This window comes from Triticum aestivum, chromosome 2A (genome assembly GCF_018294505.1).
Source record: "Triticum aestivum cultivar Chinese Spring chromosome 2A, IWGSC CS RefSeq v2.1, whole genome shotgun sequence".
NCBI classification, from domain to species: Eukaryota; Viridiplantae; Streptophyta; class Magnoliopsida; order Poales; family Poaceae; genus Triticum; species Triticum aestivum.
Window position 1 is genome coordinate 694,238,862 of NC_057797.1, and position 25,298 is coordinate 694,264,159.

Sequence of the window (25,298 nt, forward strand, 5' to 3'; positions counted from 1 at the left end):
TTTTGATTTGTTTACAAAAAAAGGCCTCCATGGAGGCCGAGAGCCAAACGTCCGTTCTGGACCGACAGTGAATATAAAAGGTTATACTGAAATTAATTACAGACATACAGAAGCTAGTCTGACTAGCTAGTGTTCTTTTAGCACTACTAAAAGATGATTCATTCAAGGTGTAACATAGACTACAACTGTTTTTTTCTCTGAAGATCCCTCTTTTACATAAAAAAAAACTCTGGCTGGATCAATGTCTCTTCAACCTGTGGTTGCATGGTTAGGAGGATAGCGGTATTCCCAACTCATCAGAGTTCAAGTCCTACATTTGACATTGATGATCGCATTATTCCTAGATTGAATTCAGACTTCCGGCGATGTTAGTTCGGTAGGAGTAGACGTTCCTGCCGACTGCGAGGCGTCTATGGTGACTTCGTAAAATCTCAAGATGCTATGCCGGCTCAGTCTCTTGGAGGCGTTCATAGGGGTAGGATGTGCATACGTGCGTTTATAGGTGTGAGTGTGCTCGTGTATGTGGGCGACTTAAAGATTATACTGTGTTAAGAAAAAAAAAGTCTATATATCCACGAGAAGACTTTTTCTTTCCCCTTTCGCAAGGCAACTAGGGAAAGCCTTCCTCCCTCGATCTCCACCTGCGAGCCCATGGATTTAGCTCCTCTCCGCCTGTCGCTCCGGCAACCGGTGGCGGGGAGGATATTCCTGGTGCCTCGGCTTAGATAGGTAGGGTTTTTGTTCTCACAAGAGCACCGCTCGGACAGATGGAGGCGCTTCTTTTTTGAGTCAATCTTCCGGGCTCCGGTCCTCCTCAAATTCGTTCGTCGGGGCGGATCAGACGGAGCTCCGGCGTTCCAGCCAGCTCCTCAGAGCGGCGATGTTAGGGTTTCTCGTCGTGCGTACGCAATGGCGAGATGCGAGATTCAGTGTCTGATTCTTCAGATCGATTCAAGGATTCAATGGCGACGACTGTGGCTCCTGAACGCTGGTCCTTAGGGGCACGTGCACGAAGACTTTCCAGCTGTCATTGATATGGTCAAGCCGGCTCCGGTACGGAAGCGACGTTGGCGGCTCGTTCTGGCGGTGGCAATGATCGTTCGGTTGTCCATGGACCTTGATGTAACTTTTTTTTATGTTTGAGGTGCTTTGTACTCCGGATGAATTTTTATAATAGTGATATTCTTGAAAAAAAAAAGCCTCGAGAGAATATGCGTGTCCTTTTACCTGCGTGCCACACGTCCACTCCTGGCTCTCAAACAACTCTAGCTTCGGATCGTGGGACAGAGCAAAAGGTTTGACCCGGGACAGAGTACTGTTTTTCTTCCTATTCGTTGTGCCCCCAAACTGGCCACCGCCTCCCGCGAGGCCGCGACGCATCGAGCCTCTCCGCGTCTTGTCTCCCTTGTTCGTCTGAGATCGATTCGTTCTGGCTCTCTGGCAGCCACCTCCGCCGCGGTCCTCCGTGTGGCGAGGGAAAGCTCTCCTTGTCCTTGCCACTTCCACGCGTCGAGTCGCCGCCAATAACTCCGGCGGAACCACTCTGTTTTTCAAAACATTATCATTATTATCGGTTTGGATGTCGTTTGTTCATATATCCATTGTTGGTTAGGGTTCAAGGACAAGAACACTGCTTGCGCAGGAGCAATTAGCAACTCCTGATCGAATCCGACGAAGGGGGTCGAACACAGAAGCACCTTGCGATCTCCGTCGCCGCGTGGAGAGATGCCGCAGAAGCGAAAGAAGACGCGGGGTAACCCCGCCGAAGAGAAGCAAAAAAAAACTGACACGTCGTCGCCGCCGAAAAGAACAAGCACTACGCAACTCAGAGCAAGAACAAGCTCCCGCTGTTCGGACCGGAGTACCAGTCGTCCCAAAGATCCTCCCGACCATGGCAACGCCGCTGCAATCCAGGAACAGAAACAAGAATATGCCGCAACACAGGTACTAGATGAAGATGTGGGCGACATAATCCAGAAGCTGAACGAACTGGGCTTGGGAGAGGACATCGACTTTGAGGACTACTATGGATACTTGCAGCAGCTGCCTCCCGACCCCCGTGTTGACACTTCCACTGAACTGGACCTTGAGGATCACATTGACATGGACCTCCGCCATGAGATCCTACAAGGTTCCATCCATCCATGCCTCTGTTTTTCAGCCATCTATTCAATGCTGTTCAATCTCTACATCTGCATTCCTTCCTTGTGACTTTGTGGGCATTTTATGTTACTTGTTCTATCCTACTTATGCTGGTTTCTTTAAACAACCGTCCATATCTAATTTGTTCCAATGGTGACATCATTGCCTACAGTTGTTAAAACAGGAGTCCAGGAATGAGTTGTGCTGCGATGAACTGAAAGAGTGCCCTATGGAGCTTCTTGACAGGGACGAATTTCCTACAGATTTCCTCGTGAAGATGCGATATTTTAGCTTCTTCGATGAAGGCGGCGTATTAGACTGGTTCTTCGATCCTGATCTCTGCAAGCTTGCTGGCCTGGATGACTACCAGCGTCTAGTCCCACGGAGGCATGTACGTATATGATTTGATCACCGGGTGTTCCTGTGATCGTTTAATTGCCTTTAGTATTATTCCATTGTGTTAGTAACTTAGTATGGCTTGTTAGGTCCATTTGTCTGAATTTCAAAACCATGATATATACACAAATGAGACTCTATGTGGTCTGTTTCCAGAAAAGGGTTGAAGAGTTATTTATTACTCCCTCCGCCGGAATTACTTGTCGCTCAAAGGGTTGAAGAGTACTTATTTAAGGTTCTAGATTACAGAGCAATTTATACATAGTTACTGATGAGTTCATGACACATCTACAGAGTGTTAATTGTCTCCTTGGATGGATATTTCATAATGTTATATGCTGGAAAATGTATGTAATCAAATTATCAGCCGCTGAAATCTGGTCAATTGACTACTTTTAACATAGTGCCAATCCAGGATATTTTCTTTCCACTTTATTGCCTTCATAGAGGCTCATCATTATTTTAGTAAAGTAGTCATATGCGTATTTTCCTGTTGGAAATGGTAGTTTATTTAAAAGGAACCAACATATTTATTTAATTTTATGAATAATAGTATGTTTTTGCTAGCCCTTTGTCAAACCCTTCGTTTTTTTTGCCCCTCGCTATTTACAATTTTTTATGTTATAATTGTCATTCTAGAAAACATTCTAAACCATGTGTTTCCTCTTTCCCTTCATTTTGATGTAGGATGCTTATGAGTACGCTGGTTGGGTTGTGTACCGCAGTTACCTCCATAGCTACGAGATGCAATATGAATACATCAAGTACTTTGAAACATTATTAAGGGAACTTAAGGTATACATACACCATAAAGTCAAGCAAGATTAGCTTACCTGCAACGATTGGATTTTTGTTCGGGGACTCAAACCTTTTATTTAATCTTGATACAGTGGTTGAAAGATTGTCTACCGAGCAAGTTTTCATCTCTTACTGTAAGTACATGACCACACAAAAATCATGAATGGCGATGTTTCTGTATACGCTGCACCACCATGGTAATTCTTTTGTTCTTTAATCTTTATAGGTAAGCAAGATACGCACCAGAGGAATTTATCAAGCAACTAAGATCGCTACTCGCTTTTCCAAGATCACAACTCATTTAGCTCGTATTGGCTTCCGTGTATGATCTCTAACACACTCACTAATTTATTTTTGTGTGTGTTTTACATCTAACAGTTCCATTCTTTCGATGCAGGATTGTTTTAACTACATGAGCATTGAGGCTACTTGGTGTAACGGATCCGATGGTGTCTATTTTGAGATTTGGAAGAGGGTCACTCAACAAAAGGTTAGAATTCAGCACATCAACCCAGTCTTCTTCACACATGATGATTATCCATGTAATTCTGATTAATTCATGGTGTTAATGAACTCTGAATATGATGTATTTTTTTCCTCAACAATGCACAGAAGAGTTTCAGAGATGCTTTGAAGGAAGTCTGTAAACTGAACAAGTGTTCATCACTGCAAGATAACATGAAATATGCCATAGAGAATGACTGTTCCGTGATGGAAACAGCGGTAGGCTCTTCTTCACATATAATTTTCAAGTCAAAATTCGAACATGCATGCTTATCCTTTTTGCGTATTTTCTTCATCTTTTCAGTTTCTTCGTTGCACGGTAGGGGCAGGCGTTACCAAGGAAGTAAGTACTGTGATACGCATGTGGGATCCATCCAGTGGATTATATGCTCTTATATTTGATTTGATTTCACGTCTGACTGCCTTAGGTATCAGAGGATAAAGCTCAGGAGTTGATTGCAGAGGCAGTTAAAAAGCTGGTAATGTGCTTGAATGAAATTGCACCTTGCTATATATCAGTACATGCCTATTTCGAAGATCCATTATGCTAAGCGACAATCATTTGTTTATTCAGAGGATAAAACCAAAATTCTATGATGGGTATATCAGAAAGAAGATAAACATTGCCAAACTTATAGGAATGATCACTGTGGTATGCCATCCTATCCTTTGTTTTTAATTGTGCATAATATGATATCTTTTCTGTTTACGGTAACCAAACTATATGTGCTCTATAACAGCGATTATATTATTTACTTTTCCAGGACTGAAAAGACATAATACATCTGACTTTTCATGGTTGGAGCTGCCATTTGTTCAAGATGTCTTTCTTGGATTTCCTGTACTTTTGCTGCTGCAATGAACAAATGAACTAGACCAGACTTAAAGCTCTTACCAAGTACAGTAGCATAATACTAGTAGTCTACTAGATGGATGGTTTGTTCCGGGGTCTACTAGTACCGAAAGAAAGTGGAAAATGCTTGTATTGAATTGTTGCTACTAAGGGTTTAGGTTTATTAGAGGGCTTATTGGAATCTCATAAACATAACAGTATGTCATCTTGCTCAAAGCATTTACCTGTATTTACACTTAAATTCCGGATGGTGCGGAGGGATCTTGATCTATGGACGGCTATTTAGTTATAAGATGCAGAAGGTATCTTGGTCTAGTAATATTATGGACGTACTGCCTATGTAGAATCAACACATTCATATGTCTGGCATGAGCATGAGATATTTCATTGTGCACATTGGAGTGTTACACTTAGTAAACTTATGAAGACCGGTCCAATTTTTAGCATGAGAATCACCTTCCAACAACTATTACACACTGTTTTTATTTCCAATTTTGTTTTATTTCGAAAATACAAAAATATTGTCGACGCGTTATCTTTTAATTACCTTTGTGAAACTAGCAAGAGTAGTAAGGATTGACAACCATTGTTAGAACTATTGGGGAACACAAGTGAAGATTTATTTGTGTTGCGGAGCATTCGACTGTTGCAGGATACTGATAGTACGCGGATTTATACCTTGGTTTGTCATCAAGGAAAGCTTGCTACGAACTCCTCCACTTGAAGCCCAACGCCTTGCCCCTAGCAAGCAAGCACTTGTAAGGTTAAGCCCAACTAACATACACAATTCCTCTTGAAGATCACTCATCTATGCATGACCATTGTAAAGACTAATAGATCGGAGATTGTATATGTCTATAAATCATGCAACAAAGAACTCATATGAATCCAAAATAAACCATATATATATATGTGAATATAAACTGACAATTCATCACACCTCAAAAAAACACACCATTAATAACATCCAATGGATGACAATCATGTTGGCGGCTCATGTGATACAAACAAGAAAGAGGTGATGCAATCTAGCTACTATTATAGACCCATAATTCAAGGAGGATTACTCACAAATGGACATGGTTGTAGCAAGGGTGATGAAGATGACTTTGGGGATGAATTCCCCGTTCGCCAGAGTACTGAAAAGGCCTCCAAATTAGATCGTCACGAAACAGGAGGTGGCGATGGCATAAACATTCCTTGATAATTATTTATGAGGGTTTCAGGTCAATATAAAGGCAGGCGGTGGAGAGGTTCCCTAGTCGTGTGGGCCCATGTCTACTAGTCCATCGCTCCCTTGGCTTCATCCTGATCCAAAACTTTGCAAAAAAAAATCAATTTTTCCAGTTACCGAAGCGGTGATTTTCTAAAAAGTCAAAAACATGAAAAACAACAACTCACACTTGGCATTGGATTAATATATGTTAGTCCAATAAAATAATATAAAATTGTGTCAAAGCTATGCCAAAATGATATAAAAGTAGCATGAACATACAGAAGAAAAAAATATACATACATTCGAGATGTATTGAGTAAGAGTGACAGAGCTGCCGACAGAAAGCTGGGAGGCCAGGTTGCTAAACAGGGCCCTAAACTTGGGTTGTTGCATGTTGAGTAGTCACGTGTCTGTGGGCTGAGTAGTGAGCCTAAGCTTCGGAAAGGTTGGATGGACCAAGACCAGGTTGGGCCCTAACATAGCTTCATAGTGGCAACTTCGACGACTAAACATGTCGCGACCTAAGCATAGCTTAGATGACTAGATTTCTCGTGGTGGAACCAACCCAACCAAATTCAAGTCCTAGGCATGGCAGAAATGCTTGCATATTTTCTGAACTTTTTAGGCTTTTTCGCACTATTTGGTAGCATGGCGTGCCCTTCGACTACGAGGTGCATGTGGCAACTTCGTCGATCACAAAATTTCTCTCGAAGGTGCTCATAGTAATATAGTGTGCTTACGTTCATATAGGTGATTGTGCTTGCGTGTTGTCAGCGTCTACGCTTATATTGTGTTTCTAAAACATTCTAAATCTACTCACTATCCATGAAATGTAACTTAAACTAGCCAGTGATCATATTTTGAATATATTTTTGACATGATATTTTGAATATATTAATATTTGGTAACCAAGGTGAATATATATGCCCTAGTTCTTCTACTCTACTAAGGGCATCTCTAATCAATCCCCTATAATTTAGAGAAGGGTACGGCAGAGGAGTATATTTGCTCCTCTAAACAAGTGTCATTCCTAACCGATCCCTTAAATTTAGTAGAGTAAAAAAATATTTTTGCCAAATCTTTCTAATTTTAGTTTACATAGTACATTCCAACTACATATTTGCACACATATTAAATCCAAACATAATAATTAAGGTTCACACAATTCACGAATATTACAAATTCAAATTAGAAACCAAATTATTCAAATTTGGAAACCATATTATTCAGATTCAAACACATAGAAGGGGTCAAATGAAGTAAAGAGCATGATAAAAGCACAACTATGAAGTGCTATGGAGATGCCACTGATGCTCAACAAGATCATCTTGGAGTTGGGTATGAACTTCTTGGTTCTCGATGTTGTGGTGTGCTGTGAGGAATCTTTATATCATGTTTGCATTGTGCTCCTGCTCAACAGGATTCCCATTGGAGATGTAGCAAAAGTTCTCAGGTATGCCTCTCTTATTTTCAATGATTGTGTTATGCAAGATGATGCAACATGTCATGATTTGTCATAGGGCCTTGGAGTTCCACTGGTCAGCAGGGCCACGGATGATGGCAACTCATTTCTAAAGCACACTAAAAGCTCTCTTCACAACCTTCCTTGTCAACTCTTGATGCGCTGCAAAGTGAGACCTCTAGTTACCTTAGGACACATGATTGTCTTTACAAATGTGGCCCATGGAGGATATATAGATGCCATCTGCAGGATAGTATCCTATCATGTACTCACCGCCATTGACAACATACTTTCAAGGAGGAGCATCTCCAACAACAAGCATAGCAAACAGTTGTGATCTCGGTAGCACATTCAGGTCATTATGAGAACCAGACAATCCTAAAAATGAATGCCAAATCCATAAATCCTCCGATGGAACAACCTCAAGAATGATTGTTGGATCGTTGCAGTGGCCTTTGAACTGACCTTTCCAGTGCATGTAGTCAACTGAACCTTCACTCAATCCCAACAGCGTTTCGGTATCTTCATCGTTGGGTGCCCTGAAGTACTCTGACCCAAAGATATTAGTAATGGCTTTTGTGTACCTTCAAATGGTCTCCAAGATTGCATCTTCTCCAATGCGGACATAGTCGCTAAATGGCGTCGGCCGAACACCCGTAGGCGAGCACTCGAACAGTTGCGATACACTTCATGAAAGGACTCACACGTATCTCTCCAGATGCACTCCTTCTAAGTTTGAACTAATCATCATGCCTCTCCACAGCTTTTGCAATGGTGAGAAATAGACTTGTGTGCATCCGAAATCTCTGGCGAAAATACTTCTCCCTTTCTCCGGATAGGTTAGATTGGGGCCAAAATAGCCTCTCATGATCTTTGCATGGCCATCCGCTCTATCACAGTTGAGGTGTATACGACCGAATTGTGATCCTCTCCTGAGCCGCTGAAAATGATCATTGAAGGTCATGCCATTGGCCATTTTGAAGTCGTTACCATCTTCTTCCTCCTCCGACGATGAAGAAAGTCCTTGAAGATCATCTCTCTTAATCTATTCATCTTGACAAATGACTCGGTTCAATTCAATTGACAAAGGACAAAACGAGCTGAAAAAGCACAAACTAACTCACCTAGGCAAATTGTCAAACACTTGAAAGGCGGCGAAGCTGTCACGACAAGCTTGCAACATTGAGAAGATACTAGTGGCCGACAGGGCTTTTGAGATGGCCAACAGTGGACGGAGAGGCTCAGAGAAAGAAGATATGAGCCTCTTTCCGGTGACGGGATCGATGCGGCGGTGGTGTTTGAGCTCGATTCCGGCGACGACAACGACCGATGATTGGTTCGGAGTGGGGCAGGAGGGCGGCGAGGGTGAAAGGAGGCAATGGGGTGTCGGCGGATACGGTGGCTAGTCACCGAAAGCAACACCGGTGATGATGCATCGTGGGGTGGAGACAGCGCATGTGTGGGGGAGAGGTCAAAACTTTTGCTCCGCGGGTCACAACCGGATGATCGTGGGGTGGAGACGGCACATGTGTGGGGGAGTACTGTGAACGCTGATGTGCACTGTAGTCCCCTTCCCCCCTATCCGTCGTTGTGCCCCCAAGGCCCCAACCGGCCGCCGCCTCCCGTCTTGTTTCCCTCGCTCGTCCCAGATTGATCCGTTATCTCCGGCAGCCACCTCCGCCGTGGCCGCCGCGGCCCTCCATCCGGCGAGGGAAAGCTCTCTTGCCACTCCCACGCGTCGGGTCGCCGGCAATAACTCCGCCAGTACCCCTCCGTGACATTATTACCCCAATTGGTTTTTTATGTCTTTATTTATAGCATTACCGGTTTGGATTTTGTTTGTTTACCTCCATTAATTGTTGGCTAGGGTTTGGGCAGATGCGCTGCCACGGATAGAACGAGATTCTTTGAATATCTTTGTAGACGAGAGCATTGACGAAGGGAAGGGGGTCGAATAGACAGACGCTCAAGCCGTGAGGTGCCACAGAAGCACCTTGAAAAGGCGAGTTCGCCGTCGCCGGTTATGGGCTTGCGTGGAGAGATGTTGCAGAAGCGAAGGGAGAAGGTAAATACAGGCTCGATTCTGCAGAAGCGTAATGCAAAGGAGAAGACGTGCCCCCCTGATCGGCTCCGCGGACGTACACAGGGTATCAATCGGCCTGTCAAGGCTGAATCACCTCTGGCCGGAGAGATGTCTCAGAAGCGAACAGAGAAGGTGAATACAGTCTCGACTCCACAGAGGCATAGTGCAAAGGAGACGACGTGCCCCCCTGATCGGCTCCACGGACGTACACAGGGTATAAATCGGCCTGTCAAGACTGAAACAGGTTTGTCTCAGAAGCGAAGGGAGAAGGTGGATACAGGCTCAATTCCACAGAAGCATAATGCAATGGAGAAGATGTGCCCTCCTGATCAGCTCCGCCGACAGATGCAGGGTATCAAGCAGCCTGTCAAGACTGAAGCATGTATGTCTCAGAAGCAAAGGGAGAAGGTGGATACAGGCTTGATTCCACAGAAGCATAATGCAATGGAGAAGACGTGCCCCCCTGATCAGCTCCGCCGACGTACGCAGGGTATCCAGCGGCCAGTCAAGACTGAAGCACGACTTGCCGGAGAGAAGAAGCACATGAAAAGCAATGCATCTTTTCCAACGAAAAGAACCACTGCACAGCTCAGAAAAAGAACGAGTTCCTGCACCACTTGTCCCATCGTTGCCCATAACCAGGGCAACACCGCTGCTATCCAGAAACAGAGAGAAGAAGACGTGGGCGAAATAATTCAGAAGCTGAACAAATTGGGCTTGGGAGAGGATATCAGCTTTGAGGAGTACTATGGATACTTGGAGCAGCTGCCTCTCGACCCCCGTGTTGATACTTCCAATAAACTCGACCTTATGGCTCGCTTTCGCATGGACCTCCGTCATGCGGTGTATCGCATCAGATCCTACAAGGTTCCATCCATCCATGCCTCTATTTTTCAGTCATCTATTAAATGCTGTTCAATCTGTACATCTGCGTTCCTTGCAACTTTATGCTACTTGTTCTATCCTACTTATGCTGGTTTCTTTAAACTCACATCCTTATCTAATTTGATCCAATGGTGATATCATTTCCTACAGTTGTTAAATAAGGAGTCCAAGAATGAGTTGTGCCGTCTTGAACTGATGGAGTGCCCAATGGATCTTCTTGACAAGGACGAATTTCCTAAAGATTTCCTCGTGGAGATGCAATATTTTGGCTTCTTCGAGAGAAAAGGTGTATTAGACTGGTTCTTCGACCCTGATCTGCCTGCTGGCCTGAGTGACTACCAGCGTCTAGTTCCTCATGATCATGTACGTATATAATTTGATCACAGTGTTTGTGTGATCATTTAATTTCCTTTGGTGTTCCATTGTGTTAGTATGGCTAGTTCGGACCATTTGTCTGAATTTCAAAACCATGCTATATACTCCCTCCGTCCCATAATATAAGAGCGTTTTTGACACTACACTAGTGTCAAAAACGCTCTTATATTATGGGCCGGAGGGAGTACAACAAATGAGACTTTGTGGTCTGTATCCAAAAAAGGGTTGAAACGTTATTTGTTTACTTATTGAAGGATCTAGATTACAGAATAATTTATTGATGAGTTCATAATACATCTACAGAGTGCTAATTGTCTTCCTGGATGAAAATTTCATAATATTATATGCTGGAAAATGTAGATGATCAAATTATTGGTATCTGAAAACTGACCAACTGACTACTTTAACATAGTGCCACTCTAGGATATTTTTCTTTCCACTTTTGCCTTCATAGAGTTCCATCATTCTTTTAGTAAAGTAGTTATATGCATTTTTTTCCCTGTTGGAAATGGTAGTTTATTTAAAAGGAACCAATAGATTTATTTAATTTTATGAATACTAGCACGTTTTTATTAGCCCTTTATCAAACCCTTGTTTTTTTTCACTCCTTGCCATTTACATTCTGTCATGTTATATTTGTCATTCTAATAGACATTCTGAACCATGTGTTTCCTTGTTACCTTCATTTTGATGTAGGGTCATGGTGAGTATGCTTTCTGGGGTGCGTACAGAAGTTACTTTCATAGCTACGAGATGCAACTTGAATACATCAAGTACTTTGAAACATTATTAAGGGAACTTGAGGTATACATCATTAAGTCAAGCAAGACTAGCTTTCCTGCAGTGATTGGATTTTTGTTAGGGGACTCACAACCTTCTTTTTTTAATTTTGATTGATACAGTGGTTGAAAGATTGTCTACCGAGGAAGTTTTCATCTCGTACTGTAAGTACATTACATGACCACACAAAAATAATGAATGGCACTGTTTCTGTATGTGCTGCACCACCATGGTAATTCCTCTGTTTTTTAGGTAAACAAGATTCGGACAAGAGGAATTTATCAAGCAACTAAGATCGCCACTCGCTTTTCCTATATCACACCACATTTAGCTCGTATTGGCTTCGATGTATGATCCCTATCATAATCACTAGCTTTTTTTTTGTGGTTTGCATCTGACAGATCCGTTCTTTTGATGCAGGATTGTTTTACTTACATGAGCTTCGAGGCTACTTGGTGTAATGGGTCCGATGATCTCTATTTTGAGATTTGGAAGCGGGTCACTCAACAAAAGGTTAACATTCGGCACTGTAACCCATTCTTCTGCACATGTGTTGATTATCCATGTAATTCTGATTAATTCCTGGTGTTAATGAACTCTGAATATGCTTGGTAATGTATATTTTTTTCCTCGACAATGCACAGGGGAGTTTCAGAAATACTTTGAAGGAAGTCTATGAGCTGAACAAGTGCCCTTCACTGCAAGAGAGCATAAAATATGCCATAGAGGATGACTGTTCCGGGATGAAAACGGCGGTAGGCTCTTCTTCAGACAATTTTCAAGTTTAGAATTCGTAACATGCATGCTTATCTCTTTTGCTTCTTTCCTCTATCTTTTCAGTTTCTTCGTTGCACGGCAGGGGCAGGCATTACCAAGGAAGTAAGTACTATGATATGCATGTGGGATCGATCCAGTGGATTATATGTTCTTATATTTGATTTGATTTCACATCTGACTGCCTTAGGTACCAGTGGATGAAGCTCAGGCGTTGATTGCAGAGGCAGTTAAAAAGCTGGTACTGTGTTTGAATGAAATTGCACCTTGCTATATATTATCTCCGTCCCAAACTAGTTGTCTTTGATGTGTCAAGATACGGATGTACCTATAACACTAAAGCGTGTCTAGATATATCTGTATCTAGATAAATCTAAGACAACTAATTCGGAATGGAGGGAGTACATGCCTATTTCAAAGATACCATTATGCTAAGCGAAAATCATTTATTTATCCAGAGGATAAAACCCATATTCTATGATGGCTATATCGGAAAGAAGATAGACATTGCCAAACCTATAGGAGTGATTATTGAGGTATACTATCCTAATATTTGTTTGTAATTGCGCCTAATTTGATATCTTCTTTGTTTACGGCAACCAAGTTATATGTGTGCTCTCATTGCGCTTAAATCTGTACATACTTGGTAATGTATTTTTTTTTCCTCAAGAATGCACAGGAGAGTATCAGAGATACTTTGAAGGAAGATTATAACCTGAACAAGTGTTAGTCATTGCAAGATAGCATAAAATATTCCATAGAGGATGATTGTTCCATGATGGAAAAGGCGGTAGGCTCTTCTTTTGCGTGTTTTCTTCATCTTTTCAGTTTCTTTGTAGCACGGCAGGGGCGGGCGTTCCCGAGGAAGTAAGTACTGTGATATGCGTGTGGGATTGTATCCAGTGGATTATATGTTTTTATATTTGATTTGTTTTCATGTCTGATCGCCTCAGGTACCAGAGGAGTTGATTGCAGAGGCAGTTAAAAAGCTGGTACTGTGCTTGAATGAAATTGCATCTTGATATATACATACCTATTCAAAGATACCATTATGCTAAGCGCAAATCATTTATTTATTCAGAGGAGAAAACCCGAATCCTGTGATGATATCAGAGAGAAGATAGAAATTGCCAAACCTGTATGCAACGAACAATGAACCAGAGATCAGACTCGTAGATCTTACCAAGTAGGAGCACAGTAGTATAGCAAGTACTGCTACTAGTCATGTGATGTTTGAGTGTGTTCCTACAACTTCCTGCGTCATGTTATGTTTATGAGCCACTTGTCTGATTTTCTGTACTTGGCTGAGATTTGTTTTTTAGGGTAGCCACTTGGCTGAGCTGCTCTCGTATTTTTCACTGGGCCGAATTGCTATCAGGCCTCGCTGCTTGGGCTACATTGGGTCGTCTTGTGCATATACTCTCCCTCTGCCGCTGGGATCGCTGTTTGCTCACACTTTACTTGGTACTACTTACTTTGGTTTTAGCAAAAAGTGGAGTCTCACAAATCACCAAACACCAGGGCAGGCTGAACATTTTATGGTTGATAATGCAAAATAATTCATTGTTTAAATCAGGTGGTGCGCAATGGTGGAGCTACAGCAAGGCCGGATGGGCCATGGCCCGCCGAATATATTGAAATTTATACACAACTTTTTTTACTGTTCGGCCTTAGAACTCCGGCCCACTGGCTATTTCTTCCATTTTGGCCCGCCCAGGGTTGGCCTTCAAGCTCCGCAACTGGTGGTGCGCATCTGGTTGTGTTTGCAGGGGTGTAGTTGGATTAGAGCATCTACAGCCGGACATCTCAAATTCGCCTCATATGTCCGGGCAGGCCACCCGGTCACGATTTTTTGACCCAGACGTGCCCCTCAAACGGCCCTCAAACGCTCGGGCTGACCGACGGATATGGGGGTGCCCGAGCACGCAAGCCATGTGGATCTGACGGCGGGGTCCCACGTAGAAACGCCTGGAAACCTGGCGGTCTGACGGATGCCGTGTTCGTCGCCGCGGTGTGAACACCGCTGGCGCCGCTCCGGCTCGCCACCCAAGACCAAATCCGGCTATTTAAGTCGGCCGGTGTCCCGCAACCCTAACCCATCCCCCTCCCCCATCTTCGCGCCGCCAGTTCGAGCCCATCCACCTCCTCCCTCTCCCGCTCTGGCGCTCTTCCCACAGACGCTTCGCCCACGCTCTGACACTCTGCCATGGTTCGGAGCAAGATCACCTACTACGCCATGCTGACGTTGGAGCACTGCTACGAGATCTAGCAGGAGATCCGGGCGAGGCAAGCGGCGCGCATCGCCCGCATCGCATCGCCCGCATCGCTGTCGGGCTGCCTCCAGACTCGCCGGAGCCGGAGGAGGAGGAGCAGCTGGGGGAAGCGGAGGAGGAGGAGATGGCTCCGATGAAGGTGGAGGAGCCGGACCAGTAGGTGCCGGCCTTCAAGCAGGAGCAGGCGGAGTTCGCCGTTGTCAGACCGACGAGATGGCAGAGCAGCAGGCAATCCTGGAGTCCATCCAGGATGAGGCCTATGTCGAGGCCAACAAGGCGTTCCTCTGGCAGGCGGAGTTGGACGCGCTCTTCGCCGAGCTCGACGCGGAGATAGAGGCGAAGGAGGCCAGAGCGGAGGCGCCGGAGCTGCAGCTACCGCTCATGCTGCCGGAGCCGGGCACGGAGATCGTCGTTATCTCCGACGAGGAGTAGCTAGGATCGACGTAGTACGTAGGTTCTACTTTCTTTTCATGTCTTTATATGGATATAAGAATCTAATATGAGATGTCCGGATGCAAGAAGTGAAATTTGAGGCATGCCTGGTCACTTGTCGTCTCTTTTTTTTATGCGAATGTTGTCAGATAGTCCAAGTGAACCGAACAGAGAAAATGATGAATCCCGCACAAATCACCGTTGATCAATAAGCCCAACCCATAGTGTGTGTTCTATGTGTGTATCTTAGTTAATCGAGGAATGGATATTCAAATTGAATATCAAGGCCAGTCAATCAAACTTTTTAATCGAGGGGTTCCTACTCTGCAAATAAAATTCATGATCAAACAGTCAAACTTTGTAACCAATGGGACGTTGTTTTCATGATCAAAGAATCAAACTCGATTTCTACTCTCCAAAATGGAATTCACGCGCGCGCACAGAGACGCAGCATGGGAAGTACGACCTCTTAAACTGCAAAAACGTCTTACATTAGTATACATAGAGAGTAGCACTCTAAACAAAATCTCATATGCTTCTAGCTGTTATCGTTCATGCAAGAGTACTGCTCAGTGTTGTTAGAGCGTCTCCAGCAGCAAAACAAAAAAACACCATGTAAACAAAAAACAGTTTTTCTTCTTTTGGGGGCAAAAAATCGGCTCCAACAGCATACCAAAACCTGTAGAGCAAACATTTTTTTTTTTGTCTAGTAGACCAAAAGATTGCTATAAAGCAATGACCAAATCCGAGATGCACCAAGGTGTCGACGTGGAAGGCCCACAAAACTGAATCAAAAGCACACACAATATTAAGCTTGAGCAGCATCCACGACAACTTCAGGTTGTGTAGGAGGCGCAGAGTCTATTGCACCAACAAGTTATCGTGGATGTAACGTTCAGCGACCATTGCCCTAAGCTAGGGCATGAGGCGAAGTGAGAGCACTTTCACGAAAGCTTGGCAAAGAGGTTCGGCCAAAAATCATGAAGGGACTCAGGATGCGGCTTCTTGGGCAGCAAAGTAATGACAGCCTCATTGAGCTTCTGGAAACCCCTCCCGTTTAGAGTGTATAGCTTATCAAAGGACGCACAGACATTGGCCTTGATCATGGTCCAACAACTGCCAAGAATCCATTGGGGTCGGGCACCTTGCCGGCAGGAAGAGACTTCACTGCCACCCAGATCTCATCCTTAGAAAAGGGGTGCCTAGTTTGGAAAGATCGAACGTAACATGATGGATCTTGGCCAGATTAATGGTGAAATCATGCACGTCGACGGTGCTACGGATGTTGGTGAGGTGGTCATATGCAGCCCTGCCAGATCATCCAGTTTCGAGACGAAAGCATCCCCCACCTTGAGAGAGAATATGTGGTTCTTTTGTATCCTGTGCGAGGCATGCAAATGATGGCAGGCGAGAGGTAATCTTTCCATTCATGAGCCAAAAGAAATGAAGGAAGGTAATGGATCGGTCGAGGCGTGCCAGCCCAAGGTACACAACCTTGTGCTTGCGGCTGAGCCAGATTTCAAAGGCAGAGAGCAGCCGAAGGTCTTGCACGGCGCCGAAGCAAGCGATAACCTTACGGGCGGCCTTTAGATGAAGGGTGACGTTGTCGATGGTGCAGGCGCTCCAGCTCTGGAGTGGGCGAGGAGTGGCCAGAAGACGCGAATAGAGGTGGCGGAAATGGTCGGGGTACGGGGTCACCGATTGCCATGCTTTGAAGATGGCTTCTAGGAAGCCCTCGAGCTGCGGCCAGAAGTGCTCAAAGTGGAAGCGAGCCGTTCAATCCACAAAAGAGCGGGCAGTTATCCGATGCACCAGAGGAGCGACAGCACATCGGGCAAAATGCAGGTGAGGACTTCCCAATAGGATGCGAAGAGAACGCGATCGTTCCGAAAGAGCGTGGATGATCGCGCTCGTTCGGCCAAGTATAGCGGCGCCCATGAAGACAGAGGTCACGAAGTTCCTCATCCACGATGAACAACCGGAAGCAATGCCTGACACAACAATTCATGCAGTGGTTGTTCTTACCAGCGGTGGATGTAATTATGTTGAAATCACCCCCAAGAGCCAAGGCCTAACATGCGAAGCCCGTACTTCCTGAAGGTCTCCGATGAGGAAGCTTTCTCGTTGTCGTCGTCGTCTTGAAGGTAGGTTGGTCGCTCGCCGGAGAGGAGACCAGAGCGTGATGTGATGGGTTGGCATTGGTTGAGTTTGAGATGGAAACCTCGAAGCGGGGCGCCGATGATCAAATAGTCACAATTTTGTAATCACGGGATTTGTACCGTGCATCTCAAATTTCACAATCAAACAAAATCCAAAATTTCACTATGCATTTTCCATTTTGCCAATCACAAACTGGCTAGCATGGTCGAACGAGTCAAACCACGGTGAAAATAACCGAGAGAACAAAAAGGAAGCAAGAGCCAACACATCCAACTGATGGCACAAGTGTGTTACAATCTTAGAAGAAACACAAGCATGGCAAGCACAAGGCCACCAAAGATGATTGCTATTCCCAAGCAAAGCAAGATCCCAGATGCTTCTAGCTGCTACAGTAGTTAGCTCACGCAGGACAGGAGGGCCGTATTTGGTCACGTTCCGGTGCTGTGTTAGCTGTTAGAGATTATATGGATCTATTAATAGCGGTTGCCCCGTTTGACGGGTTCTTTCTTGGTCCACAAGTAAATATTGGGATGGATGGATGGGCATCTGCCGGAACACATCTCTCATTTCGCTTTGTTTCCTTTTCGCCAGATATTTGCCAACCGTGATAAAGATAAACGGCTGCACGTACCCGCCAAGTGTGAAAGGGTGCTAAACAGAATATTCCTCTCCTACGAGAACTACTTCAGAACCTGATTGTACAGCCAGGCTTCGATGATCCCTTTCCCGGTTTAAAAAAATAACAATTAGTTTTTTCAAAAAAAATCGTCGTTCATTGTGCATGACACTGTCTCACATATTATATTCTACCACTAACCAAACTCCATGAGTGGAGGCACACCGTCACAAATTGAATACGTTCACTTTTGCAAGCTTAAAGTAAAGTAATCCCTTAGCAGCCACTGGCCTAAAAAAATACGTACAATATAAAAAAATGCCCGCAAAATAAACAAACTTTAAAATTAAATTAAATTGAAGTTAAAACGAGTGCTTACATGGCTAACCACGAGGCGTAATTCGTGTCCCGCCTAGGCATCACACGCACGCCAGTCCGGTCGCAAAGCCGCGAACACGTGAGCCTCTCGTTGGATGCCAGTGGTCACAGGCCGTCTCCACGCGGAAGGGGGGAAAAAGGGGGGGAAGAAAATCGCAACGACCAAAATTAATGCGATCGATCGACTTGGAGGAGAAGAAAAGGCCTCCTCAGTTTCTGGGATCCCCGGGAGGCAGGCACGGCCCCCCCGCCACTGACGCCGCGGCCCCACCCCTGCCCTCGCCGCCTCCGCCATCGCTCCTCCTTCCCGATATAAAATCCCTCGGCCAAAAGACCCTTCCATTCGCAACCCGCAACCCCCCAACCCCACCCCAACCACCCACCGCAGCAACAAGGGCAAGCGTGCGTCAGCATCAAACGACGGCCCGTCCCGGATTGTGATTCGCGGAGGCGTTCCTCGGCGCCCAGATGAGCTCCCGGATGGCCGGATCGGTCCTCCTCCGCCGCGCCGGCGCCGGCGCCGGCCGCCTCTTCGCCACCACCGCGTCCCCGGCGGCCAGGACCGCCCTCGGTGGAGGTGAGGGCGCGTGGGTGCGGATGATGTCCACCTCCGCGGCCTCGCAGGTCAAGGATGAGGCGGCCAAGGGGGTCAAGGCGGAGGCGGCCAAGGGCGACGGGGAGAAGAAGGAGGTGGCCATCAGCAGCTACTGGGGGATCGAGCAGTCGAAGAAGCTGGTGCGCGAGGACGGCACCGAGTGGAAGTGGTCTTGCTTCAGGGTACGCTCTTCCCTTGCTTCCTCTGCTCTGCTTTTCCCGTTTCGGTTCCGTCGCCGGCGACGGGTGCCAGATCGGAGCGCGTACGCGGTCGATTGGCGCTGTTATTTTATTTCCTTGCTGCGCCGCCGCCGTCTGTGATTGATTGGTTGGTTTTGTTGCCCGCCGCAGCCATGGGAGACGTACACCGCTGACACGTCGATCGATCTGACCAAGCACCACGTGCCCAACACGATGCTCGACAAGATCGCCTACTACACCGTCAAGTCCCTGCGCTTCCCCACCGACATCTTCTTCCAGGTACGCGCGCCTCACCGGCCGCCACAACCGCCGGATGGTTCGTTCCGTGTTTTTTAGTCCAACCCGTTTCGCCGAAGACAGCACGATCGGCGGTGTCTGCGTCTTTGCGTGTCATGGCCTCGTGGGTGACGGATGTAGCATGGTCCCTGTCACGCTTTTGATTCTGTTCCCCCCTGCTTTCCGGGGAGACGGCGTTTGGACTTGCTATTTAGAACGCGGACCCAAGCCGTCATCCCGAGTATTTTTTACCTAATCGTTCGTTCGTGGGGATGGGTGTTTTATATTCTGCATCAGATTACTGTGGATAATCGCGTGCTGGAGAAATCCGCTGACAGTGGATGGAAGTATCGACAGATTATAGACTGTCAGCAAACATTAGGAACTGGAAACACAAATAACATGGCGACCTTGACATGCTACTACATCGGACATTTTATTATTGATTAAAGCACCAGAGAGGATGCCATTTGTTTTGCCATGTACTTTACTTTATTAAAGCATCTGTTTATCATGATTTTTGCACAAGCTGTATCATCTTGATCTCCACTCTGTATTTTGAAGTTCATCATGATCTGAAGCTGACCCTTCAAATTGGATGCAGAGGAGGTACGGCTGCCGCGCAATGATGCTGGAGACTGTTGCCGCCGTGCCGGGGATGGTGGGCGGCATGCTCCTGCACCTGCGCTCCCTCCGGCGCTTCGAGCAGAGCGGCGGCTGGATCCGCGCGCTGCTGGAGGAGGCCGAGAACGAGCGCATGCACCTCATGACCTTCATGGAGGTGGCGCAGCCGAGGTGGTACGAGCGCGCCCTCGTCATCGCCGTCCAGGGCGTCTTCTTCAACGCCTATTTCTTCGGCTACCTCATCTCGCCCAAGTTCGCACACCGCGTCGTCGGGTACCTCGAGGAGGAGGCCGTCCACTCCTACACCGAGTTCCTCAAGGACCTCGACGACGGCAAGATCGACAACGTCCCCGCCCCTGCCATCGCCATCGACTACTGGCGCCTCCCTGCCAACGCCACCCTCAAGGACGTGGTCACCGTGGTCCGCGCCGACGAGGCTCACCACCGCGACGTCAACCACTTCGCATCGGTACGCATCCTTCCAAATCCCACAAGATCAGCAAGTCAATCCTGACCCCATTTCCTGGCCAGTCCATGCTCATCTGTTTATGTGGATTGGTTCTGAACTTCTGATGATGCATGCTGATTTGGTCTTGTCGATTGTGCCGTGCAGGACGTGTACTACCAGGGTATGCAGCTGAAGGCCACCCCGGCGCCGATCGGATACCACTGAGGCTGGCCGTGTTCTGCTGAATTTTGCAACGCTACTACTGCTACTACCACCAAGCAAATGAGTGTTTCGTTTTGAAGGCAGAGGAAATGAGAGCTCTTTAGCTGTATAGGATGTTGCAATTGTTGCTCGTTTGGTAACTATCGAGTACTGAGAAATAAGCAGTGTGCTTGTCAGTTACGTATCTAGGATATTGTTGAACCACCATTTCGCTCTAAGATGAACCTATTTGGCGTACGCCACAATGTCTTCGTTATCAGACCACCATTGATCTACCTCGCTATGTACATATACCCTATTTGAATATTCTTCCTTTTCCTTGCTAATGTTGAATTTTCTGATCTGCAGTAGATTAGGTGTTTGTGGCTTGACGTCTTTCCTCATAGTCGGGCTTCTGACGGTTGGACTTTTTTTTTTGACAGAATTCTGAGCATCCCACGCCTTCCCGGGGCGAACTGATCAAAAACCTTTCACCCGATCATTGATCAGTCACAGAATCAACGCAACCCTTCAAACCATCCTATTCGGGCTGTTCCGCATCCTTTAAACCCCGCATATCTATGAGGGCAATTATTAGAAGGCCTAACGCGTCCATCATGTCAGACCCAGCATAACCTGGCCCACCCCGAGCCATAGCCGCTTGCCACTCCACTTCCTCCCTGCCCCCCTCCAATCCAATCATAGCTCATCTCCGGCATGGCGGGCAAAGGATTCGAGTCCGGAAACTTCGTCCACTTGGCTCTTCAATGATCCCAGGAGGAAACAAATTTACCAAATTTACCCCGCGTTCCGCCATTCAATCCTTCTGATGGGAATCCATTGTTTCCATGCAAGTGGGCGCTGGCAGCTCAAGGCGGCCAACCGTGGAGGCTCCACATTGCTTCCATGCAAGTGGGCGCTGGCAGCTCAAGGCGGCCAACCGCGGAGGCTCCAGAACTTGTGGCAGTACAGGCGCTCCGCACTGGCCTTTCCCGGGCTGGTCGCAAAACCCCTACGGTGGGTCATCCTCGCGATGTCGTCCAAATCCTAGCCCAAGGTAAACGCAAGCACTGCCCCACTGCCTCGGATGCAATGCCCAAGGTGCGGTAGCAAGACTGCGACCGAGGACCGATGTGCCCGCCGTGCAAGGAGCAAGGCGTGGAACGCCATCGAAGTCGTGCTTCCCCGCCCGCACAAGGGTTCGGAGGCCAGGGCTATCGAAGACGCTCGTGCCCGCATTTGGGTGAAGCGACAAGCCCGGGCCGCGTGTGCCTTCGCACTGGAGCAAAGCTAGGCTATCTGTGGCCTCTATGAGCTGCTCTGTGCGGATGAGGAGGATGGGGATGAGGGTGCCGCATCCAACCCCTATAGCTTCAGGAGCGAGCAAATCTTCCTTGACCCGTATTGCATCTTCAAGCGCTACGGGGACAAAAAGGACAAGGAAGGGTAAGGACACTGGCAGGCATGAATGAAGTTTCTCCATAACTCTAACATGCCAATTTTCGGTAGTCCGATGGCATGTATGATGAACTACTGAAACTACGCGCGCGCGTGCGTGTGTGTGTGTGTGTGTGCGTGTGCGTGTGTGTGTGCGTGTGTTTGCATGGGAATGAATGGATTAGAGGATTTGGTATGAGGGATACGGTTGTGGACGCAAACATTTGAGGGGTGACCAAGTGTTGTCTGCGGACGCATCCTAACGTGTTCACAGACGTTTGAGGGGTGATATTTGATGGATCCAGCTGTACATGCTCTCAACGTGCATTTCTGAACCCTTTCTAGTTCTGAATCCTCGCAAGTGCCATAATTTACTGTTCAATGTGAAATAGTCAATCGTCCGTTGTAGAGAAAAAGAGTGGTGTATTTCTTTTTTTCACTATTCATGAAAAGACCTCTGATCGATTATAAAAGTTTACCGAAAGTACAAAGCATCTCAAACATTATAAAAATTACAACGAGGTGTTGAAGTCTCGTGCACGTGCAAGGATCGACACCACAAAAGCCATAGTCATCGACATTAAAACCTTGAATTGATCTAAAAGAAATATGACACCAAATCTCGTCTTCGCGTATGCACAAGTAAAAACCTAACTTCAGCACCCCGAGGAGGTAGCAGGACTCTACACCGAAGGTCTGCTTAATCCATTCCGATGAACGAACTTGAAGGAGGATTGGAGTCTGTAAGACTGACTCGAAGAAAAAGTGCTGCCATCTGTCCTAGCGTAGATCCTGCGAGGACTAAAACCCTAATCAATCTAATAGCCGAAGCCGAGGCATCAGGATTCCCACCCTGACATTGGCCATCAGAGCGGCAAGTAGAAGGGATGCGAATTCATAGGCTCGGTCGCGAAGACCGAGGGGAGGAAGGCTTTCCATAGTCACTTTGTGCGAGGGGAAGGTATATTCCGCAAATGAAGAGAAATTCAACTTCATTTCGAGCTGTGGGATAGGACCATGCAACTGACACGCCGATGGTCTTTCAAAAATAGTATCTTGCTTTCTAGTCATTCTCTCCATTGTGATAGGCACGGTTGCTGTGTGGGAATCTTCATCTCCCATCGGAATTGTCAGCGTCAATTCGCAGTGTGCGTCAAGAAAGGGACAAAGCTAGCATGCATCGCAAGGTAGAACAAAATAGAGAGCCAAGGAAAGAACATGTTCATGCGTATAGCTCAGAGCCAAAGAAAAGAATCTTGTTCGGTTAGCAACCCTCTCAAGCCATACTCCAGAAATAAGTAAATAACCACAGTGCAAATCACTCCTCAGTGCTACTAGTAACTGCACACTGCTCGTCTTTCTTTGTTGATAAAAGGATCTCTCCCCGATTTCTTCACACATCACTCGACTACTGCTGCTGAACTGAAGCGGCATACGGTAGTCGACGACGATGCACGCGCCGATGTTGATCCTCCTGCTGTCGTCGATCGCCGCGGCGGACGCGGCCGGCATCGGCGTCACCTACGGCAGGCGGGCGACGAGCCTCCCGCCGCCGGCCGACGTCGCGCGGTTCCTCGCCCGCGGCACCGTCCTCGACCGCGTCAGGCTCCTGAACGCCGACCCGCTCGCCCTGCGCGCCTTCGCCGGCATGGGCCTCGCCGTGGACGTCACCGTCCCGAACGCCCTCGTGCCGCGCGTCGCCGACAGCGTCGCCTTCGCTCGGCAGTGGGTGCGCGACAGCGTCGCGCCCCACGCGGCGGCCGGGACCAACGTGTCGCGGATCCTCGTGGGCCGCGACGTCATCTCGCAGGCCAACCGCACGCTGCTGCTCTGCCTCGTGCCGGCCATGCAGAACCTGCACGCGGCCCTGCTCGCCACGTCGCTGCACCGGCAGATCAAGGTCTCCGCCGCGCACTCCCTCGGCGTCCTCGCCGTGTCCACGCCGCCGTCCGCCGCGCGGTTCCGTGAGGGGTACGACGCCGCCGTCGTCAAGCCGCTCCTCGCCTTCCTGCGCGCGACGGGCGCGCCCTTCATGGTGAACGCGTACCCGTTCTACGGCCTCACCAGCGACGCGGGGCTCGACTTCGCGCTGTTCAGGGTGGGCGCCGAGGGCGTCACGGACGCCGGCACCGGGCTGGTGTACACCAACGCGCTGGACGCGCAGCTCGACGCCGTGCACTCGGCGATGGAGCGGCTCGGCTTTGGTGACGTCGACGTCGTCGTGGCCGAGACCGGGTGGCCGTGGGCCGGGGAGGACTGGGAGGTCGGCGCGGGCGCGGACCACGCCGGGGACTACAACAGGAACGCCATCCGCCACCTCGGGTCCGGCGTGGGCACGCCGCTCATGCCCAACCGCACCTTCGAGGTCTCCATCTTCTCCCTCTTCGACGAGAACCTGAAGCCCGGCCCGATGTCCGAGCATCACTTCGGCCTGTTCCACGCCGACATGACGCCGATCTACGACGCCGGGATCCTCACCGCTCCGGAGGTAATTCATTCGTGCCACCATCGGTTCTACACTCCGCTCTTTCTCACGGTGATGTTAACTAGCCACATTGCGTGCGTGCAGTCCGTTGGGCCGGTGAGCTCCAAGGTAACACCGGCGGCGCCGGCGCCGGTGCCAGACGCAGGAGCGGCGGACTCGGGCGGTCGGCACTGGTGCGTGCCGACGCCGGCAGCGGACGCGGCGGTGCTGCAGGAGAACATCGACTTCGTGTGCGGAGGGGGCATGGACTGTGGTCCGATACGGCCGGGCGGGCGCTGCTACGAGCCGGACACGGTCCAGGCCCACGCGGCGTACGCCATGAACCTCTATTTTCGGAGCAACGGGCAGCACGCGTTCGACTGCGACTTCGGTCGCACCGGCGTCGTCACCACCGTTGACCCAAGTAAGACTTCTTCCTCCTCTTCTTCTTCTACGCCAAGTATTTCAGCTGGATCGATCTTGTCTCTAATTATTACACGGCGACATACTCTGTTTTTCCATGGCAGGTTTTGGAAGTTGCAACTTTACATAGAGGGCGTACTGTACTTGGCAAGAAGCGACATGACTTGTCATTGTGTTTGGTGTCCAGCATGTTTCTCATGCAACTTTGTCTGTCAAATTAGAAGACGAAAGAAACGAAACTGCTCTATGACAAAACATGGACAATGTGTGGACGACAACAAATCCAACTGCCGTTGCACCGCTGTGGGCATGCATGTGTGCGGCCAGATTATCACTGTCGTTCATGAGTTGTCTGATTTTGTCGTCCGTATAGCAATGTTGTGAAACAAAATGTTTTTAGAACCTTAAATTGTTGCATGGTTACATCTGGTGTCCCAACTTATTTCTTATACATTTTTGTCCTCATGTTTGTCAAATTTGCGAGTTTGACCTATTTGAGTTAG

At 47.6% G+C, this 25,298-nt stretch overlaps 4 protein-coding genes across 4 annotated transcripts; all 4 read left to right on the plus strand.

The window, feature by feature from the left end:
• The first annotated feature begins 1,347 nt into the window (after positions 1-1,347).
• Positions 1,348-4,959, plus strand: LOC123185986 (uncharacterized). The gene is made up of 11 exons (XM_044597788.1): positions 1,348-2,131; positions 2,315-2,533; positions 3,226-3,333; positions 3,429-3,470; positions 3,563-3,658; positions 3,734-3,826; positions 3,949-4,059; positions 4,145-4,183; positions 4,269-4,319; positions 4,415-4,492; positions 4,605-4,959. The coding sequence occupies exons 1-11, from the start codon at positions 2,027-2,029 to the stop codon at positions 4,608-4,610; spliced, it is 948 nt and encodes a 315-aa protein (XP_044453723.1). The 5' UTR covers positions 1,348-2,026; the 3' UTR covers positions 4,611-4,959.
• A 5,537-nt stretch (positions 4,960-10,496) lies between these two features.
• Positions 10,497-13,539, plus strand: LOC123185987 (uncharacterized). The gene is made up of 11 exons (XM_044597789.1): positions 10,497-10,702; positions 11,411-11,518; positions 11,617-11,658; positions 11,747-11,842; positions 11,915-12,007; positions 12,139-12,249; positions 12,335-12,373; positions 12,459-12,509; positions 12,727-12,804; positions 12,939-13,135; positions 13,222-13,539. Exons 1-10 carry the CDS (start codon positions 10,535-10,537, stop codon positions 12,996-12,998), a joined length of 846 nt encoding a protein of 281 aa, XP_044453724.1. The 5' UTR covers positions 10,497-10,534; the 3' UTR covers positions 12,999-13,135; positions 13,222-13,539.
• Positions 13,540-18,457: 4,918 nt separating this feature from the next.
• LOC542793 (ubiquinol oxidase 1a, mitochondrial) lies at positions 18,458-20,825 on the plus strand. The gene is made up of 4 exons (XM_044602916.1): positions 18,458-18,904; positions 19,073-19,201; positions 19,803-20,291; positions 20,436-20,825. The coding sequence occupies exons 1-4, from the start codon at positions 18,596-18,598 to the stop codon at positions 20,493-20,495; spliced, it is 987 nt and encodes a 328-aa protein (XP_044458851.1). The 5' UTR covers positions 18,458-18,595; the 3' UTR covers positions 20,496-20,825.
• Positions 20,826-23,225: 2,400 nt separating this feature from the next.
• Positions 23,226-25,255, plus strand: LOC123185988 (glucan endo-1,3-beta-glucosidase-like). The gene is made up of 3 exons (XM_044597790.1): positions 23,226-24,396; positions 24,478-24,796; positions 24,900-25,255. Exons 1-3 carry the CDS (start codon positions 23,359-23,361, stop codon positions 24,923-24,925), a joined length of 1,383 nt encoding a protein of 460 aa, XP_044453725.1. The 5' UTR covers positions 23,226-23,358; the 3' UTR covers positions 24,926-25,255.
• The last annotated feature ends 43 nt before the right edge of the window (positions 25,256-25,298 follow it).

Coding starts and splice junctions, on each gene's coding strand:
- LOC542793 (XM_044602916.1), top strand. CDS start 18,596: ATGAGCTCCCGGATGGCCGGATCGGTCCTCCTCCGCCGCGCCGGCGCC. Junction 18,905..19,072: donor GGAAGTGGTCTTGCTTCAGG/GTACGCTCTTCC, acceptor TGCCCGCCGCAG/CCATGGGAGACGTACACCGC. Junction 19,202..19,802: donor CCACCGACATCTTCTTCCAG/GTACGCGCGCCT, acceptor AATTGGATGCAG/AGGAGGTACGGCTGCCGCGC.
- LOC123185988 (XM_044597790.1), top strand. CDS start 23,359: ATGCACGCGCCGATGTTGATCCTCCTGCTGTCGTCGATCGCCGCGGCG. Junction 24,397..24,477: donor GGATCCTCACCGCTCCGGAG/GTAATTCATTCG, acceptor GCGTGCGTGCAG/TCCGTTGGGCCGGTGAGCTC. Junction 24,797..24,899: donor CGTCACCACCGTTGACCCAA/GTAAGACTTCTT, acceptor TTTCCATGGCAG/GTTTTGGAAGTTGCAACTTT.
- LOC123185986 (XM_044597788.1), top strand. CDS start 2,027: ATGGATACTTGCAGCAGCTGCCTCCCGACCCCCGTGTTGACACTTCCA. Junction 4,184..4,268: donor GGGCAGGCGTTACCAAGGAA/GTAAGTACTGTG, acceptor TGACTGCCTTAG/GTATCAGAGGATAAAGCTCA. Junction 4,320..4,414: donor CAGAGGCAGTTAAAAAGCTG/GTAATGTGCTTG, acceptor TTGTTTATTCAG/AGGATAAAACCAAAATTCTA.
- LOC123185987 (XM_044597789.1), top strand. CDS start 10,535: ATGGAGTGCCCAATGGATCTTCTTGACAAGGACGAATTTCCTAAAGAT. Junction 11,659..11,746: donor GGAAGTTTTCATCTCGTACT/GTAAGTACATTA, acceptor TCTGTTTTTTAG/GTAAACAAGATTCGGACAAG. Junction 11,843..11,914: donor TAGCTCGTATTGGCTTCGAT/GTATGATCCCTA, acceptor CTTTTGATGCAG/GATTGTTTTACTTACATGAG.